Below are 21,011 nucleotides of genomic sequence, written 5' to 3'. Positions count from 1 at the left end.
CCAATTTTGTGATAATAAATTTCAATTTCAATTTTTTTTCAAGGTCGCATTAATCTAATTTTTCATGGAATTGACAAACTTAGGGTACATTAGGAGTACTTGCAAGTTTAATTTTTTATTTGTAAATGTACCATTCAAAACAAAATGTATTTACCTAAAATGAAACTAAATTAATGTTAACTCAATTTAGAAATAATTATTATTTGAAAAAAGTTATTTTGGTATTTAGTTTTTAGTTGTAAAAATAATTTATTCAACTCTCATCATTTTTTAAAGACTCAAGTTATTGTTCTTATCAATATTATCACTAACAATTATTCTTATCACTTGCATCAATGCCACTATCCAATTGTCTAGTCCCCACTCATTACTCTTATTATTCTACTATCAATCAGTCATTGTTGTCATCATTATCACCACCAACGATTGTTGTCATCGCTACCATCATCATAATTATCATAATTAACTATCAGCCACCACCATCATACCTACCGTCATTACTAGTCAACCACTATCTCACCATGATTGTCACTATCATTATGGTTATTATTAAAATTATAAATACAACCATCATCCCTACCATCATTGACTATGATTGCTATAACTTTCATCATTGTCGCCTCCATTTCCCCTATTCCACTCCCACCACCATTACTACCAATCGACCACAAATACCACTAAACAAACTCGAATAAAATATTGAGTAATTTATATAATTTGAATTTAAAATTTAGTATTAAAATTTGAAAAATGAAAATCACAAATTTAAAAGCAAAATCATGAAACTAAGAATTTAAGGATAAAATTACCACAGATTGACACTTAGACAAAATTATATGTTGACTAAAATATAGACATAGATGTGAACGTATTCCTTAACACAGTTGCACACAAAGCTCCAATATTTTGCACAGCAAGATTATATAATCCACTAGTTGGCTATTGCCGACTTATATGTGTAAAGTATTCCTTACTACAAGCTCTCTCGACAGAGTAAAACGAACATGGAACAGTTAGAAAAATTTACAATTTACTCTTTATTCAACATTATGCCACATAGTTGCCACAATTCTTGTTACAAAAACAAGATACAAGAATTCTCTTGTCGTACCTATCACAAAAACATAAGTGTGTATACAATCACAACTAGCCTCTAGTAGCCATAGGGACAGCTATACAAGGCCAGCAGCAATTAATGCAAGCTATTTTAGGAGGAGGCAGTTTTAACAGCTTTGAATATTCATCACTCAGCCTCTGGTGCGCTTTTGCTTCCCAAAATTGATATCCCATTTTCAGAGCGATCATGGACCTCAAAGTCATGCCTGGCCACACCTGCTTAGACAAGCAATTCCTTCTTCTAGATAATCTTCCCTGTTAATCCAAAACTCTGGTGCATCCTGGGTTTTAAAATATGCCAATAGCTTTCACGTCTACATTGACACATAAACCTATGAAAATTGAAAAGAGACCACCAAAATTAACAGCTAACCCAAACCTTCATTATTCCTGCAAGCACAGCACCTCCAAGGTATACCATGTGCTTCCTACGTGGTGGATCCTCTATTCTTAGTCGCAATTTCTGATCACCAACAGAACAGAAAAGATAAGAATAAGGGAACAATGAGTTGGCATAATTCATGATTACAAACTCACACATCACACATAGTGTTTCTCTTTCTCCTTTAAAGCACCATTTATTTCCTTAACTTTTTGTCTGTTGTTGTCATTTTTGGAGGAAGTACCAAAAAGAAAAGAGATAGATCCATAAACGGAGGGACTAAACATAAGCTTCAGATTTAATTCTTTTTAATTTTCTAGTGAGATCACATTGGGCGGAGAATATTTTGCTACAATCAAGATTCAAAATCATGAGATGGAAATCTCACAATTTAAGGCATGGAACATAATTTGCGGCCACAAAACCAGATTTAATTCAAGAGCACCAACCTTTTCCTTCCTTTCAGGTATATATCTGCAGATTTAACTCAACCAAAAACACAATTCTCTCGAGGTATTCTATAGCTTGTCCCGATAAGTAACTCTATTAGCTAATATGTAGTATTAAATAATAAATAAGTACAGGATAAACTTGGTGGTTGTTTCTAAACTAACAAGCAAGCTTAAATTACAGAATAAATGTGTCTTCAATAATCCACATGGTACATAGGATACACATGCAGAAGCAAAATGAAAAGAAAAAACCTAAGCTTACCTTCAATCCATCTCTGTTACCCTTCAGGACAACATCAAGATAACGATCAAGTATTTCTTTTTCCAATCTGAAAAAAGGGGACAGAGGAAGAATATTGATTTATCAACTTTAACTTGAAAACGCATTATGAGGGGGGGAGAGGGGGGGGGGGGGGGAAGTATTTTTAGAAAACCAGACTGCATGTCCACCAGATAAAAGGAGGAAAAGAACTGAAAAAGGACATCCAAAAAAATTCATTTAAATCTTGATATTCAAAACAATCTAGAATCCAGAAATATATTACCTAATGCGTAACAAAATGACTAGATCTTTAAATTGGTATACTTAGGTAAGTACCCTAGTTTGCAATATGTCCAGTTTACAACTACATTGAAAAGTTTATCAATTTAACTATAAAAAAAAGGAATCCGCAGTTATTAGTTCTCAAAAAATCAATAAAGTTCTAATAGGTACTTTCAGCCAAAGAAAAATGTGCGAGGAGGTACTGTAAACATTCTGAAAAATGGACAATAGGCAATCACAAATATGTAGCCATACAGATATGACATTAACTGTCAATAAAAATTACATTGACATGGATCTAGCAGAATTACATACTAAAGGATTGAGATTAGTGTCATGTGATACATGTGTGGACATATATATAATAATAATAATAATAATAATAATAATAATAATAATAATAACCAAAAAGTTCAGCAACACCAAAGATTAAGGACAATTAGAGCCAAGGCAAAGGAGAAATAACAAACTACCGGCTTGGTAATCCAGGATACATGGTGCTCCCTCCACTTAAAACTATGTGTTGATATAGCTGCAAGACAACTTCACAGCATAAATAAATTGCATGACATTTTCAAAATACAACGACAGAAGCAGGAGTGCTCTGTGCAGATTATAAAAAGCGCAAGACCCTCTAGAGCTGCAGTGGTTCTATCAAAATAAAGGAATATTTTTATTATAGTTATTTGGACAGATGGCAAATGACAATGCAATTTAGTCATGACTCATGATCCATGAACCAATACAAATACCATCTTGTAACTAGAGATGTGACGTGACAAATCAAAAGATTAATACAAAGATTGAGGATTTGTTTGGTTGAGTAGGTGGGAAGGTGGAAAACTAAGTACAGAGTGACAATATTTCTCAACAAAATAATAGCCCAGACTAAAATTGGGTTATATTTTCCGCTCAAATTTCTATACCAAGATAAAGTGTTTTTCATTCAAGCCAAAGAGTCCCTTAGTATTGACAGCCAAAGAGTAAATGAGAGGCAAAAACTGCTTGAGAGACTTGTAATACTTTAGCTGGGAATGACAGAAGACAGAAGGAAATTCATGTAAGGCAGGGCTAGTGACTGAAATGAAGTCATCACAAGGTAGCCATACTGGAAGGCTAGGCTGGATCCTCTCCTTTCAAAAAGGAGCTAATGTTTGTTGGGTAGTTTGGTTTGACACTACTTTACACCCAAAAAGATGTTATGTCTGAATAAAATTAGGAGATGGAAGTCTTCTTTCCTTTTTCGACAATGAAGACTAAACTCATGAGTAATTCACTACTAATCACATGGAAACTCCAAATTCAATAAGAAAGTGCAAAGGACTCTTAAAAGTTATCTAATTTAAGACACATGCAAATGGAGGTATGTGACACATTTATACTAGGAAAAAAGAATAGGCTGAATAGGAGGGAGCTAAATGGAGGTGATGGACCACATGCGTAGAGGCAAGAGGAATTGGAGAAAATGATCAGTGCAGAGAACATGCCAATGGAGTTCATTAGAAGAGAGATGGAAAGCTGTAACAGCCTAAACAGCTATACTGAATTGCTTTGAGGTAACGATAGCATGTCGAAATTGAATCCTAAGCACATAACTGAGGTGCCTTATCAGGAATTATTATTGGGGAGCAAGTCTACATCCTGAGTGGAGAAGGTATTATGTTGTGATACCAGAATTGGGTGGCATAAATATGGATGGGGGTACGGGAGGAAAGAGAGGGCAGGCAAATATTGAGCAAGGAAAGCATTGGATGGCTGCAGCATTCTGTTGTTTTGCAGAATCTGCATTGTCATTTACAGTTATCTTCAGCATTTAATAGAGAGCTACCTCAGCTCATAAGGAACATGATCTCCCTTTTTCTCATTCTAATTTTGCAGAATTTAAGATAGAAGAAAAATATCTTTCCAATTACCAAAGAAGAAAATTATGGTCTGCCTTATCAAAGAAGAAGAAAAATATTTTACCAATAAAAATTAGGAGGAAATGAACTCAAATTAGAGGTGGTGTATCTAATATTGGTCATAGGTTTCATCTCAGAAATGGTAGCCGTAATATTATTTTACACTTTCATTGTTAAATTTCAATTTATGGAAGTTAGTCTAATCATTTCAAGCCTAAATTGGATATTATTTTCTCTTTTTACCTAAGAAAAATATATCAAGGAATATAGATTTCAAATATCATACCATCATCCGGTTGTCAATATCCATTTCCTGAATGCAGCGAAAAACCATGTCAGCCATTCCATCACCTTCTACATCTATAAGTTCCTGTGAGAAGAGGAAAAAGCCATGCAATCATAAGGCAGCAAATTACACTCATAGAGTTTCTACTGAGAGAAAGAGAAAGAGATAGAGAGAGAGAGAGAGAGAGAGAGAGAAATGAAGAAGTAAAATATCATTTACTAACCCAAGTAACTTCAGATTTACAAAGACTAAATATAGACAATTCTGTTAGAGAGTCTAACAGAATTGACTAACTAACTAACTTCTACTAGAAGCTAGATGAGACTGCAGTTGAATAACTGCAGCTCCTTATAATACTCTAATACCCCCCTCAAACTCAATGGGGTTGAGTCTTTGGAGGAGGCTCAAGGACATTGAGTTTGGATCTCAACAAAAGAAATCTGGTTGGAGATAGAGCTTTTGTCAAGGCATCTGCCCATTGATCAATGGCAGGAATGTGATAGACTTGCAGTTTCTAAGCCAGAACTTTCTCCTGAACAAAGAAAATATCAATCTCCATTTGCTTTGTCCTGGAGTGAAGAACAGGGTTATGAATGATGGCAACAGCACTTTGATTATCACAGAAGATTGCTGGAGTAGTGAAAGGAATAGAGTTCAGTCAGTAGAGTTTGAATCCACACTACTTCAGCTGTAGATTGAGCTAGGCTTCGATACTCAGCTTCAGTACTTGATCCTGCAACAATCTGTTGCTTCTTAGACCACCAAGAAATAAGGTTAGGGCCAAAATAAATAGCAGCTCCTGAAGTAGATCTGCAATCATCAGGGTCAGAAGCCCAATCTGCATCACATAGGGCCTTAATAGGAATGGGAACTCCTGGAGTAGCAGCTTTGAGAAGTAGGCCATGGTGTAAAGAACCTTTTAGATACCTGAGAATTCTTTTCACTGCTGTCCAGTGAGTTTCAAGAGGATTGGCCATGAATTGACAGACTTTGTTTACAGCAAAACTTAGCTCAGGTCTGGTTATAGTGGAGTATTGGAGAGCTCCAACTACTTGGCTTCAAGAGGATCAGAGAAGAGGTCTGCTCCTGTTTTAGTGAGCTTGCATCCAGAAACCATTGGGGAAGCAATAGGTTGGGCCTCAGCCATTTTAGTTTTCTGTAGAAGATCTCTTATATATTTTCTTTGAGTTAGAAGAATAGAGCCATCAGTTAGGGTCTTGACTTCAATTCCCAAAAAATAATCCAGCTTCCCAGGTAGTTTAAGGGAAAAATTAGAGTGAAGTTTGACAGTAAATTGCTGGACTAAGTTGACAGAACTGCCAGTGATTATAATATCATCAACATACACCAAAAGATAAATGATATGAGAGGTATCTTTGAAAACAAAGAGAGATGGGTCACACTTGCTTGCAGAAAAACCAAGATGCAAGAGTGTAGATTTTAGTCTATCAAACCACTGTCTTGGTGCTTGCTTAAGCCCAAATAGAGCCTTATTCAATTTACAAACAAGAGAGGTATTGGGGTTTTCAAATCCAGGGGGTAGCTGCATATAGATGGTTTCCTCTAGAAAACCATTTAAGAAGGCATTGTTAACATAAGTTGAAAGAGTTCCCACTTATTGGTTAGACCCAAGGTTAGAATCAACCTTACTGTAACAGGTTTGATGACGGGAAAAAGTTTAATTGAAATCAGAACCAGCCACTTGATGAAATCCTTACTAGTCTAGCTTTGTATCTATTGACAGTCCCATCTGCATTTTCTTTTACTCTGAACACCCATTTGCAACCACTGCTTTCCTATTGGATGGAAGGGAAACCAAATCCCAGGTCTTGTTATTCATCAGTGCCTCATATTCTTGTTTCATTGCAGTAAACCATTTTGAATCAGTCAAGGCTTGCTTTACAGACTTGGGTTCCCAGTGAGCAAGCAACAGAGTTGGATAAAGGCTTGGTAAATGAATTCCAGACTTTGATCTGGTCTGCATAGGATGAAAATTAACTGCAGGAACATTCTCCAATGCTGCACTGTGTGATGCTTCAGAGGGAGACAAAGCTTATGACTGAGGAGAATTGTCTTGCACAAAAGTGGATCCAGCTTCCAAGATAGGACTAGGAGCCTCAGGTTCAATAGTAGGACTAGAATCAGCACTGATAGGAGGACTAGAATTGGAATTTGAATCCGCTGTGGGATCAACAGAAGTAGGACTAGCAATAGAATTGCTAGAGGGGGATAGAGAAGAAATGGGTTGAGGAACGATAGGTATGGAGGGAATTAAAGAAGTGGGGTTAATAGGGGGGTGATTCAGACTTAGAGGAAGACAAAAACAGATCTGAATAAGGAAATTTGACTTCATTGAAAACAACATCCTTGGAGATGAAAAGTTTGCCAGTAGGAGAAAGACACTTGTAACCCTTATGAGATGTGGAATACCCCAGAAAAACACACTCATGAGACCTAAATTCAAGTTTGTGACGATTGTAAGGTCTAAGGAAGGGGAAACAAGAGCAACCAAAGGCTTTAAGGAAGTTATAATCTGGACTTTTGTTGAATAAAACAGTATAAGGAACATTAAAATTCAGAGAGGTGGTAGGTAATCTATTAATCAAATATACTGCTGTAGCGAAAGCAAAATCCCAGAACTTGAGAGGTAGGGAGGCTTGTTTAAGAAGAGTGAATCATTCCACAATATGTCTGTGTTTCCTCTCCACTACACCATTTTGGTGATGAGTGTGAGGACAGATCAATCTGAGAGTGATACCCTAGCTTGCTAAAAACTTGGTTAGAGGTCTGAACTCCCCTCCCCAGTCTGTTTGAACACTTCTAATTTTGGAATCAAACTAAAGTTCAGCCATTAACTTGAACTGTTGGAAAACAGTGAAGGTTTCTGATTTATTTTTAAGCAAATAAATCCATGTCAACCTAGAATAGGCATCAAAAAAGGTTATGTAATAGTGAAAACCATTTTTGGAAGGAATGTGAGCAGGACCCCATGGATCACTATATATTAATTCCAAAGGTTGATTATAAACTGTTTCAGACAAAGAGGCAGGTAATCTGGGAGATTTACCAACACAGCAAGCAGTACAAAATTCGAAGACATTTTTATTAAAGATGGGAATCTTACAATGATTAAGAACAAGTCTCAAAACATTAGAACTAGGGTGGCCCAATCTAAGGTGCCAAAGAGTTTGAGAGCCTGTTCTAGTACATGCACGTGCAACAGAAGTAGTTTTTACATCAAAATTGAGATTATTTACATCAGAACAGATATTGGTTACAGAATTTGAAACAAAGCAAGAAGCTGAACTGGCAGCAATTGAACTTTGGAGATGAAGGTTTGGGAAGACATATAAACCATCAGGTCCAAGTGAGCCTTGAAGCAAGATCTCATTGGCTCCCGGTGATTTCACAAGACAATGATTAGGATGAAATTCAAAATATACACCATTATCTAGAGCAAATTTACTGACACTGATTAGATTTTTTGTTATAGTAGGCACATGAAGAAGCTGATTCAAGGATAGAGACACTTTTGAATTAATAGGAGAAATGAAAGTGGAAGAACCAGTGGAATGAATAGGCAAACCTTGTCCATTACCAATATAAATTTGGTCTGGACCTTCAAAGGGACTGAGTTGCTGTATATTCTGTGATTCCCCTGTCACATGAAATGAGGTGGTATCCAAGTTGTAGGGGTACCAGTCTGAAAGTTAGAATTGAAGTTTGCAATCATTGCACTTGGAGGCTGTTGATTCTGATTGTTTTGCATTGACCTGTTCTGCTTGGTACCTTGACTCCATGAATTTGATGATCTGAAACCATTGTTCTGTCCATAGTTATTTTGACCACATCCATAGTTATTTTGACCAGAACCATTTCCTTGACTAGAATACTGATTTTGACTAAAGTTGTTAGTCTGAGTATTTCCTTGATTTGAAGGATCATGTAGAGTGAGTGAAGGATTGGGTTGACAGCCATGGTCAAGCCTGTAGTGACAGACAGATGCAGTATGACCATATTTGTAACATACTTGACATTGAAAATTTGCAAAGTGTCCTCCCCCACGGCCACGACTGCCGCCACCACCACCACAACGGTCACCGCGGTTAAAACTTCCATGACCAAATGAATCATACTGTTGTGAGGACTTGTTTGACGCTGCATAAGAATCAGAACCAAACGGTGAAGGAGAGTTAGGGTTCACCTGAGTAAGATTAATCGAAGGCAATTTAGAAGTATGTTTTCGAAACTTCAGCAGTTGAGTTTCGTGGGCTAGCAACAGTGCTTCAACTTCTTCAATAGGAAGCGGATGAAATTTACTTTCTATAACTGAGATTACTGAAAGGTAATCTTGCGGAAGTCCTTCAAGTATAGCATCAATGTGTTCCTGAAGAGAAATTGGACTTCCAACAGAGGCAAGTTGATAGGTCCCAGGCAGCATTGCCACGTGAGCAGCTGATTCATAATGAGACAAATAAGCCTAGGATATGGCAGGTGTAATCTAGAAGGGGCAAGAAGGGAATTAGTGACTAGTTAGTTATGGGAGTGACGTGGTCTTGGAGTGAGGGCCTAGTTGAGTAGTTCTGTTATATAAGGAGTAGGAAAGGGAATGGGAATTTATCTTGGATTGTATTAAGTCACTAGAATGGTTAGGAAGTGTTAACTTCCTAAACGGGGCCTAGCTCTGAGTCAGAAATCCAGGAATTGTTATTCCACTTTCTGTAATTGTCTTCATCTTTTTATTACAATCAATAAAGCCCTGTGATCTTCTTTTTTTTTCACTGTTACATTTAGTTCTCTGTTTCTGGTTCGTAACAAATTGGTCCGACCTGTCGGATCTCCGACGGGGAACCAGTGAATGCCACCGGTCAAGAAAACGACGATCAAACAGATGGAAGCTAAGGTCGAAGCTCTAGAAAGTGAGATCTCAGAAGTACGTACCACACTTGCTAACGTACAGAATGCGGTGAGGGAGAACCATGCGAATCTGCTTGCAATGCTTGAGAAGTGTCTGGGGAAGACGATGTTTGAGGAGGAAGGTCCTGGAGGATCGGTGAAGGGAACACCGGCGAATACGCCGTTGTTGGAGACGAAGGAGTCAAAGAGGGTGCATACCAACAGGATCCGGGAAGAATCGCTAGCGGAGTTTCGTCACGCAGTGAAGAAGATAGAATTACCATCTTTCACCGGCGAGGATCCGACAGGGTGGATCTCACGCGCCGAGATCTATTTTCGAGTTCAGGATACCACACCGGAGATCAAGGTGAGGTTGGCGCAACTATGTATGGAGGGTCCGACGATCCATTTTTTCAATTCACTAATTGGGGAAAATGAGGATCTGTCTTGGGAAAATCTGAAGGATGAACTGCTCGGAAGGTATGGAGGTCATGGGGAAGGTGACGTGTATGAACAGCTGACGGAGTTGAAGCAAGAAGGGACTGTGGATGAATATATCACTGAGTTTGAGTATCTCACAGCACAGATACCTAGACTTCCAGATAAACAGTTCCTGGGGTATTTTTTACATGGGTTGAAGACGGAGATCCGTGGGAAGGTGAGGAGTTTGGCAGCGATGGGGGAGATGAGTAGAACGAAGCTCTTGCAAGTGACAAGAGCAGTGGAGAAGGAGATTAAGGGCACCGGGTCGGGTTTTTACCGTGGGTCCAAATCTGGGAATGGGTCACACCGGCCCAGTTCCCATGGGTCGGGTAAAGGAAGCACTGACTGGGTCATGGTAAAAGGACAGGAAGAAGAGAAAAGAAGTGGAGTTGGGCCTAAGGGAGATAAAATGGCCCATAATCATAAGAGGCGCAATGGACCACGAGAAAGGGGATTCACACATTTATCTTATCAGGAGATGATGGAAAGGAAACAGAAAGGACTTTGTTTCAAATGTGGAGGCGCTTTCCACCCCATGCACAAGTGTCCTGAAAAACATCTGAAGATTCTGGTGTTGGAGGATGACGACGACGAGGAGGCGGAGGCGAAGGTAATAGCAGTAGAGGTGGAAGAGTCTGATGAAGACGATAAGGCTGAAATGTGTGTTCTGAACTTGAATCACATTGCGTATGAGAACCATAAAACGGTCAAGCTGCAGGGGAGGATATGTGGTGTTCCGGTGTTAATCTTGGTGGATAGTGGTGCGACGCACAACTTCGTTTCCCAGAAGTTGGTACACAAGATGGAGTGGTCCATAGAAGAAACCCCATCCATGAGCATCAAGCTTGGAGATGGCTCTCGGTCTCAATCTCAAGGCGTGGTTAAAGGGTTGGAATTGAACATTGGTGAGTTCAAGTTATCTCCAGAGATGCACCTGTTTGAATTGGGAGGAATAGATGTCGTGCTGGGAATGGAGTGGCTCAAGACCTTAGGGGATATGATTGTGAATTGGCGTCAGCAGACGATGAGTTTTTGGAGCAATAAGAAATGGGTTATATTGCAAGGAATTGATGGGTGTGAAAGGGAATTGGTGGCGCTGCAGTGCATCCTGTCTAAGCCAAAGTTCAACAAACCAAAGGAGTTATGGGGGATGGAGAAGAGAGGAGTAGAAGGAGGGACAAGGCTGACTGCACACCAACAAAAGGAGTTGGGTTTAATTTTAGAACAATATGCACAAGTGTTCCAAGAGCCCTTTGGTCTTCCTCCTAGAAGGAACAAGGAGCACGCCATTAACTTGTTAGAGAATCATGGAGCAGTAAATGTGAGACCATACAGGTATCCCCATCATCACAAGAATGAAATTGAGAAACAAGTCCAAGAGATGCTGGCAGCAGGGGTCATCAGACACAGCACCAGTTCTTTTTCCAGCCCCGTGATTCTAGTCAAAAAAAAGGACAATACATGGAGGATGTGCATTGATTATAGAGCACTCAATAAAGTGACAATTCCGGATAAATTTCCTATCCCTGTTATTGAGGAGTTACTTGACGAGCTACATGGTGCCAACTTTTATTCCAAGTTGGATTTAAAGTCTGGATACCATCAAGTAAGGGTTAAGGAGTCTGATATTGGTAAAACAGCCTTTAGAACACATGAGGGGCATTATGAGTTTTTGGTGATGCCTTTTGGGCTCATGAATGCTCCTTCAACTTTCCAAAGCCTCATGAATGATGTTTTTCGTCCGTTACTGAGAAAGTGTGTGCTGGTGTTTTTTGATGACATACTAATTTATAGTAGAGGATGGGAGGCTCACGCGAAGCATTTGAAGGAGGTGTTGCAGTTGCTGGCTCAACACAGCCTAGTAGCTAACAAAAAGAAATGCTATTTCGCTCAGAAAACGGTGGAGTATTTGGGTCATATGATAACTGAAGAGGGAGTGGCTGTAGATCCAAACAAGGTGAAGAGTGTGATGGCATGGCCTACTCCTAAGAATGTAAAGGGAGTGAGAGGATTTTTGGGGCTCACTGGTTATTACAGAAAGTTCATAAGGGATTATGGGAAGATAGCTAAACCCCTAACTGAATTAACCAAGAAAGATAATTTCAAGTGGGGAGCGGAAGCGCAGAAGGCATTTGATGAGTTGAAGGAGAGATTGACTACATCTCCAGTTCTGTCTTTACCAGACTTTTCAAAAGGGTTTGTGATTGAGTGTGATGCCTCTGGTGGTGGTATAGGAGCAATTTTAATGCAAGACAAGAAGCCCGTTGCATACTTTAGTAAGGCGTTGGGAGCGAGGAATTTGACGAAATCTGCTTATGAGAAAGAATTGATGGCAGTAGTGTTAGCAATACAGCACTGGAGACCTTATCTTTTAGGGAGGAAGTTTATAGTTTCCACTGATCAAAAAAGTCTGAAACAACTGATGCAGCAGAGAATTGTGACAGCAGAGCAACAGAATTGGGCAGCCAAGTTGTTGGGCTACGATTTTGAGATTGTGTATAAACAAGGAAAATTGAATAAAGGAGCTGATGCGTTGTCCAGGATGCATGAAGGGACAGAATTGAATCAAATCACATCTTGTGCACAATGGGATCAGGAGCAGCAAGTTAAGGAGGAAATTAACCAAGATCCCAAGTTACAGGACATCATTAGGCAGTTGCAGCAAGATTCTGGAGCCAAACCAGGATATGAGTATAAGCAGGGAGTTTTATTTTATGATGGCAGATTGGTCATATCTAGCAAATCACAGCTCATCCCTACTCTTTTGAGAGAGTTCCATGCTACCCCACAAGGAGGCCATTCTGGATTTTACAAGACTTACAGGAGAATTGCTGCTAATGTGTATTGGATTGGGATGAAGGGAGCTGTACAGGAATATGTCAGGAGCTGTGATGTATGTCAAAGGCAAAAATATTTAGCTACATCTCCAGGAGGGCTATTACAGCCTTTACCGGTGCCTGAACAGGTATGGGAGGACATCTCCATGGACTTTATCTCTGGATTACCCAAGTCTAAGGGGTTTGAGGCCATATTGGTGGTGGTGGACAGGCTGTCCAAATACTCACACTTCGTCCCTCTCAAACACCCTTATACAGCCAGAAGTATAGCTGAGATTTTCTGCAAAGAGGTGGTGAAGTTGCATGGGATACCACTTTCCATTGTCAGTGGGATCCCCTGTTCATGAGCAGTTTCTGGAGAGAGTTGTTTAGGATGCAGGGAACACAGTTGAAGATGAGTTCAGCATATCATCCAGAATCTGATGGGCAGACAGAGGTGGTGAATAGGTGCTTGGAGACCTATTTACGGTGCTTCATTGCTGATCAGCCCAAAACATGGGTATCATGGGTGCATTGGGCTGAATATTGGTTCAACACTAATTACCATGCTGCTACTGAGAAGACTCCATTTGAGATTGTGTATGGGAGGCCGCCACCTAAGTTGACAAGATGGTTACAAGGAGAGACAAGAGTAGAGGCAGTGCAAAGAGAATTGATTGACAGAGATGAGGCTCTGAGACAATTGAAAACCAACTGCTAAAGGCACAAGAAAGGATGAAGAACCAAGCAGACAAGAAGAGGCTGGACAAGAGCTTTGCTGTGGGGGAGTGGGTGTTTGTTAAGCTCAGAGCGCATAGGCAGAAATCAGTGGTGACAAGGATTAATGCCAAATTGTCAGCAAGGTATTATGGGCCTTACCCTATTTTAGAAAGGATTGGTGCTGTTGCCTATAAGTTGAAGCTACCTGTAGGGTCCAGAGTACACCCGGTGTTCCATGTGTCTCTACTTAAGAAGGCAGTGGGAAATTATCAGGAAGAGGAGGAATTACCTGAACTGCTGGAGGAAGATCAGATGGAAGAGTATGAACCTGCAGCTGTTTTGGCCACTAGGAAAGTACGACAACAGGGAGAGGAGAGCAAGCAAGTACTGATTCAATGGAAGGGAAAAACTGCTGAAGAAGCCACATGGGAAGAAGCAATCATGATGAAAAGTCAGTTCCCTAAATTCAATCTTGAGGACAAGATTGCAGCTGAAGAGGGGAGTATTGATAGGTCCCAGGCAGCATTGCCACGTGAGCAGCTGATTCATAATGAGACAAATAAGCCTAGGATATGGCAGGTGTATTCTAGAAGGGGCAAGAAGGGAATTAGTGGCTAGTTAGTTATGGGAGTGACGTGGTCTTGGAGTGAGGGCCTAGTTGAGTAGTTCTGTTATATAAGGAGTAGGAAAGGGAATGGGAATTTATCTTGGATTGTATTAAGTCACTAGAATGGTTAGGAAGTGTTAACTTCCTAAACGGGGCCTAGCTCTGAGTCAGAAATCCAGGAATTGTTATTCCACTTTCTGTAATTGTCTTCATCTTTTTATTACAATCAATAAAGCCCTGTGATCTTCTTTTTTTTTCACTGTTACATTTAGTTCTCTGTTTCTGGTTCGTAACACAAGTGCATCGGAAATTGCTTTGATCCTGAGCAGAAACTCGCACATGGACTTATCTTCAAGGATCATTGCAAGCAACTCAGTTCGAAGTTGCCTTGCTCTGGCTTGCATCTGTTTGTGGAAATAATCATGGATCCATTCCCAAACCTCATAGGAATGGACGCATCCAATGATCCGAGATAGGAACGACGTGGACAGAGTCGATTGCAACCAGGCAAGAAGAACCTGGTCTTGCTGTTCCCACGCCTCGTATGCAGGATTCTCAACTCCTGCATCACGATCCACTTCAGTAAGGAATCATAAGGGAATTTGCTGATTCGCGATGAACCTTTGACGTTCGTGTGACTTGATGACAAGTTCAATTTTCTGTCGCCATAGTAAGAAATCCAAATCATCAAGCTTCTGTGAGATCAAATTTGGAAAAGCGGAAGTGGAAGAAGAAGAGATAGAGTTTGTCATCATTGATGATCAACTAAGCTCTGGATACCATCATAAAGTTTCTAGTCTGAGAGAGAAAGAGAGAGAGAGAGAGAGAAAGGAGAAATGAAGAAGTAAAATATCATTTACTAACCCAAGTAATTTCAGATTTACAAAGAGTATATATAGTCAATTCTGTTAACAGAATTGACTGACTAACTAACTACTAATAACTAACTAACTTCTACTAGAAGCTAGATGAGACTGCAGTTGAATAACTGCAGCTCCTTATCATACTCTAATATACACTTATACACTTGCTAGAATTGCACAAGCACATCATGAAAATACTTTAGCTATGTTTAAAAAAAATTGCCATAATGATTCTGATAGGATTTGAATTTTGAACTTTGAAGAGTTGTCAATTAAAGAGACAGAAAATAAAGAATATATCTATATGTGACTTTAACAATAGAAAACATAAGTCAAATGGGCACCAAATACCTACCGGAGTGAAAAGAGCCTCGGGAGCCTGGAACCTTTCAGTGCCTACTTTAATGACCCTTCCATCTGGAAGCTGATTCAGAGGGGTAAATCAATATGTATAAAGGGAAGAAAAGGAAAGACTATTATCAGATTGATATTGAGTTGATATGATGTGATGATGTGGTCATAAAACCTAGAGCACTAACCCTTAATTGTACTAATCATGATCCTAACTATGTAGGAAACAAATAATGAGATAAGAAAATATGGTAACCAATTCTAAGAGATAATGAGGATAAAGGGAAATTAATCCTAAAGGATAATCTAAGATTCTGAGAAAAGAATAATATTAGATATTTTTCATATATTCTAACAATATTAATGATAATTACCTTATGCATACGTGAAATTTGGAAGGGAGGGGAGAGATTTTTTAAATCCTACCTCGTTTAGTTCAGAAATTAAGAAGCGAGGAACGGGGAATGAGGAGGCCATATCTCTCCTCTTCTATTTTTTCCTCCCTTCCAATATTAGGGGGATTTGAAGGGGAGGGGAAGTGGTTTATAATTTTTTTACTATGCTGACTGAATTATGATAAGATTTTATTTTACCCCCCATCCCCTTCACTAATGCTTATAAGGGTTAACAATATATTACTCATATTTTCCCTCCCCTCCACTTCTCTTGGACCAAACCAAACAAGGGAACCCTCTCCTTCCATCCTTTAAACCAAATGCACTACTAGTGAGTGGACAACAACAATAGTAATAAAATAATAAATCCTATATATTACATGCATGCGTTATGGCACAAGAAATATGAATGTAGTTACAGAAAGTCTTGAAAAGCATATGAAAAGAAATACATCAAAGAACAGATTAAAGGAACAGCAAAACATGAGTCTCCTGTCCCTCTATCTTCAGGCAAGCCATTTTAACCAGAATTGCCAACTAAATCAATAATTATTTACACGGAACTAGTCACATAAAGATTTCAAGAAATCCAGGATATCAACTTACAGTATAATTCTTAACAAGGATAGTGGTCTCAAGCCCCAACTGATATTCCCTCTTGTAGTCATAACTGCAGGAAAATAGTTGTACCTGTTAAGGAAAGATTAAAGGACACAGGAAATCAAAGGTGGCTTGAGATTTGAAGCCAACCTAATATAGCATAGCTTCTCTTTGATTTCCCTGACAGTCTCAAAATCAGCAGTCCTATTTAATGCATACCTTAAGGAAAGAAAATTATGTTCCAGTTAGAATTGAAGCAGACATAAGATATTACAACTGAAATGAAAGGAGTTAGCCCCTACCCCCTCCTTGAAAGCAAATCAACAAGATAGGAGGTTATATGTCGACCAGCAACATTCATTCGTTTAGTTAGATGAGGGAAAGAATAGCCATCAACAACTGGAACCTGGAAAAAAAAACTTTCATTATTAACAGCTTTGGAATGTATACTTTAAATAATAATTAGGTAACACTGTAATGCCAACATACTGAACTTGTTAACCACCTTTTGCTCTCTTAAACCATGGGTTGTACAACATAACACTTGTGTGCGTGATTGGCGAACAGTTAGTGTTTCATTCATAAATTATGCTTCATAAACATTCAGAAAAAAGGAAATATAATAGAGGGGTCCCCATTCTCAATAAATGGAAATAAAGAATCACAAGTCACAACATTTCACTTTCAGACTAGTGTATGGCTTAGACACTTGGTATACTGATAGCTGCTGACCCATATACATGAAAGAAAAAAGAAACATTATGCATTCAGACTGAAGGAAGTTGGGTTAATATCAACAATGAAGGCATTGCGGGTGACAGAGGAATTGTAACACTATTTCTAATTTGTGCCGACAAGTTGATTGTTATAACACCAATATACATATATTTAGAATTCAAATCAACTAACACCAGTGTAAAAGTAAGTTTAACACTCTTTAAAAATTATTTAAATGTTAATGTACAAGCTCACAAATCCACCATGGAATTTAAAGCTTTCATCGAACAAATCATTTTTATAAAATTATATATAATACATTTGAGAGATTATGTTTTGATATTATTCCTGATATTATATTATTATTAGAATATTCTATTTCCTATTAATCAGTAATGGATTGATCTTGTAATCGATATTGATTCCCTTTTCCATATTAAAAATAGCATGAGGTATGTTCTACATTGACACACAACATTACAATAAAACACTGTTATATGGTATCAAAGCTTAGGTTATTCTTGACAGAGGAATAACGAAAGTTGTTCTCCACCAAGGACAGTAGGTCCTCGATGGACCTCTCTACTAGTAGTCCTATTTCAGCGACCTATTTCCACATCCCGGTGGACCTCTCTGCTTTGTTCGCCTTCCGACGACCTGTTTCCACTTGGTCCCCAATGGTTTTCTGCTTGTCTACGTCTTGCGGTGACTGTTTCTGCATTCCAGTGGACCTCTCTGCTAACGTCCCTCTTTCCAACAATTTTTCCCCTTTTCGCCACAGCATTCCTTTCATGTGAACAGTAGCACACACACTGCGAGCACCCTTACACTATCACAGCGCTGCCATCTCGCCGGTGTGACCCTCCGATTAGAAGCCCTTCTCTCCAGCGAATCCAACACCGTCGACCATGACCACTTCTACCGCTGCACACACTGCCACGCTCAGCGCGTGACGCTCACCCGCGATCCCCTTTCTGGCACGTGGCATTGTTTTTGCACAACCCTTTCTCCGATGACCTCCTCACCATCCTCCTTCTCCTTTGACGAACCTGTTTGGCCTTTGTTTGGGCCCATTTGGCTGTTATTTGCCTCTGTTTTGTCGTTGTTTGGCTGATCCACAATCCAGCGACCGAACTATCGTGCTTCGTCTCTTTCCAGCAACCTGTTTAACCTTTTTCAGCAACCTCTCCGCAGATCGTCTCATCATCCATGTGCGCTGCCAACTAAAACACCACCGCCACGACCCCAGGCAGGGCCCTGGCGCGTGAAGTTCATGCACACGACGCATGACACATCTCCAGCCAGCATCACACTTATCTTCTCTCCCTCTGCCTCAAGGTGTCCCCAGCGGACCTTTCTGCTTTTTCACGGGTGAGCAGTACCCGTCGTCATCGCCAAAGACCACCATGTCGTCCACATGTGCAGCCAACTCAAAAACACCACTGCACGCAGCCTCACGCAGGGCCCGAGCGCATGAAGTTCACGCACACAATGCGTGACCATATCCGGCGAGCGTCACATTGGTCTCCATCGTCATTGCGAGCCTTCGTTGGCTGCCACCGAGCCATGTTTATCTGGCCCAACCACACAACTCGAACTACCTTTAGTTTCTATCGGGTTTACCACATTTGTAACAAGCTTGGTTCATATCTCACATATGCTCCAGCTTGAGGGGAGTAATTAATCAGTAATTGATTGATCTTGTAATCAATGTTGATTTCCTTTTCCATATTATAAATAGCATGAGGTGTGATCTACATTGACACACAACATTACAGTAAAACACTGCTATAATATTGATAACAAATAAATTAGCAATCCAATCCTTAAATATGAACAATGCTAAACAAACTAATGATGATGTTCATGCACCGAACTGAAAGAAGGAAAATATGAAATTCACATAAAATGCAAGGGTGATAGTTAACTAATGAGCATCCAACAGTTTAGAATCCAGCAAGCTCATCCATTACCAACTTTCCAATATAGATTGCCGCACAACATAGTATTTCTGTATCAATATTTGATTACTTGTTAAGAATAACATAAAATATTTAGAAAGATATGTGACATTGTCAAATGTTTGATTTAGTTACATTACCCAATTCATCTAAGTGTTGTTATATACAACTGACATGAAGTAAATATTGACTGTACCAAATGTCATTCAAAGAAATCAAAAACAGAGATTTAAAAAAAAAAAGATAAAACCTAGTGTTATTATAGTGGTCAGCATAATAATTAAGTGGCACAGAAGCTAATTAATTACCACATGAGTGACACCATCGCCTGAGTCAATAACTAATCCAGTCAGCAAACCTGAGACAAGTAAAGAAATGTTAAAGTGCAAGTTGATAGAAGGCACAAAGCGAAACTCCCTATTTTACAAACAAATCTTTGCAAATTATGACACGTAATTTGACCAGATATGTTGTGTAAGACTATAACAGAGTATAAAACTACAGTTTATAAACAACTACATGTTATAATTAGAGTCAGTATTTCCAAAAATGGGTAATAAGAGTTATGGGGAGTAAATTACAATCAGGGTGAGATTATAAAGAAAAACAAAACATCAACCTTCACTCATCTCTATAAGCACCTTGAGCATATAATGTTAGAACAGCTTGAATTTGGATAAACACTCCAGCAAAATTGTACTTCTCAAACATTGTCTCAACCTGTGAAGCCAAATCACATAAAACAATAATATTTAAAGTAATTAAGAGTTTAATTTTCACACACCATCATTATAAAAACTTCTATACTATCAACTAAACGGAAATCACCTTATATATGATTTTTAAAGTAATTATTACAAAAGTCAACAATCTTAACCTATATGGCAATCTATGATTAGATCACAATGTAAAAAACTTTACATTATGAATGCATTCTAACTAAATTCAATAACTAATATAGGATATATTAGCTCTTTTATTTGCTAAAACAAAGGCAACAGAATCAGTAAACAAACCATTTTTTCGCGATTCTTGGAAGGATTAAGAGGCGGATCAGTGAGTAAAATCTTACAGTCTGGTGGATTAACCTGTCAAAAAATAACCATTTTACCAACTGACAAAGCAACACTTGAAAGAACATTCAGAAAGTCACCTTCAATTCATTGAAAAACGCGTGATCCCAAACATGACACATATCATCCCAGTTTTGCACAATGCCATTGTTCACAGGATAAGATATATCAAGCTGATGCCGCAAGTCTGCACACCCTTCACCAACAACAATATCCTAAACACAACACAACACAACACAAAGAACCAATCTAAGTTCATATCATAATCAAAGTCACAATAATAATAATAATCACAATAATAACAACCACTTCTTATAATATGGTTTAATAGTGAATTATTGGGTTTGGGATATACCTTAAGCGCTTGCTCGGTGAGCGATTCTTCGTAACGGAGCATTGGCCTTCCCACCACACAGGGAAAAACCGATGTGGGGAAATTCTCCCCAGCAAAACCACACTTCACATACTGCATTCACAATTCACAAATAATAAGAATAAATATTACAACATCAAAAATATAACACCGTTCGGATCCGGGGAAGTAAAGGATGTACTAATTTGACGGATTTTGCAAGATCCGTTGCAATGCAAAGGGGTGTGTGTGTGTGTGTGTGTGTGAGAGAGAGAGAGAGAGATGAGAAGTACGCCGGTTCCGTTGTCGCAAACGACGACGTTTCTGCTGTCCATGGTGGGTTTGGTCTTCACTCTTCAGGTGGAGGAGCGGTTACAGTGCGTGCTTTTTGCTGCCTTTTTATTAAACTATGGCTTCTGCCGGAGTGCCGTACAAATGCGGCAAGGGGTCGGTGGTGGGGTCTATTACTTCTTGGTGCATCTACTAGTCAAGGGAA

The 21,011-nt window shown here is 39.1% G+C and overlaps 1 protein-coding gene across 1 annotated transcript; it reads right to left on the bottom strand.

Annotated features, from left to right (window-relative positions):
• Nucleotides 1-884: 884 nt before the first annotated feature.
• Nucleotides 885-21,011, bottom strand: LOC114400247 (actin-related protein 2). Its single transcript, XM_028362598.1, has 15 exons — nucleotides 20,809-21,011; nucleotides 20,519-20,629; nucleotides 20,244-20,378; nucleotides 20,107-20,178; nucleotides 19,732-19,810; nucleotides 19,399-19,448; nucleotides 16,715-16,818; nucleotides 16,563-16,631; nucleotides 16,419-16,482; nucleotides 15,422-15,490; nucleotides 4,682-4,765; nucleotides 2,968-3,026; nucleotides 2,213-2,279; nucleotides 1,496-1,579; nucleotides 885-1,397 (listed from the first exon to the last, which is right to left on the bottom strand). The coding sequence occupies exons 1-15, from the start codon at nucleotides 20,848-20,850 to the stop codon at nucleotides 1,317-1,319; spliced, it is 1,170 nt and encodes a 389-aa protein (XP_028218399.1). The 5' UTR covers nucleotides 20,851-21,011; the 3' UTR covers nucleotides 885-1,316.

Source organism: Glycine soja, chromosome 19 (genome assembly GCF_004193775.1).
Source record: "Glycine soja cultivar W05 chromosome 19, ASM419377v2, whole genome shotgun sequence".
Classification (NCBI taxonomy): Eukaryota; Viridiplantae; Streptophyta; class Magnoliopsida; order Fabales; family Fabaceae; genus Glycine; species Glycine soja.
Note: the sequence above shows the minus strand (reverse complement) of the source record. Positions and strands in the feature narration are given on the sequence as shown.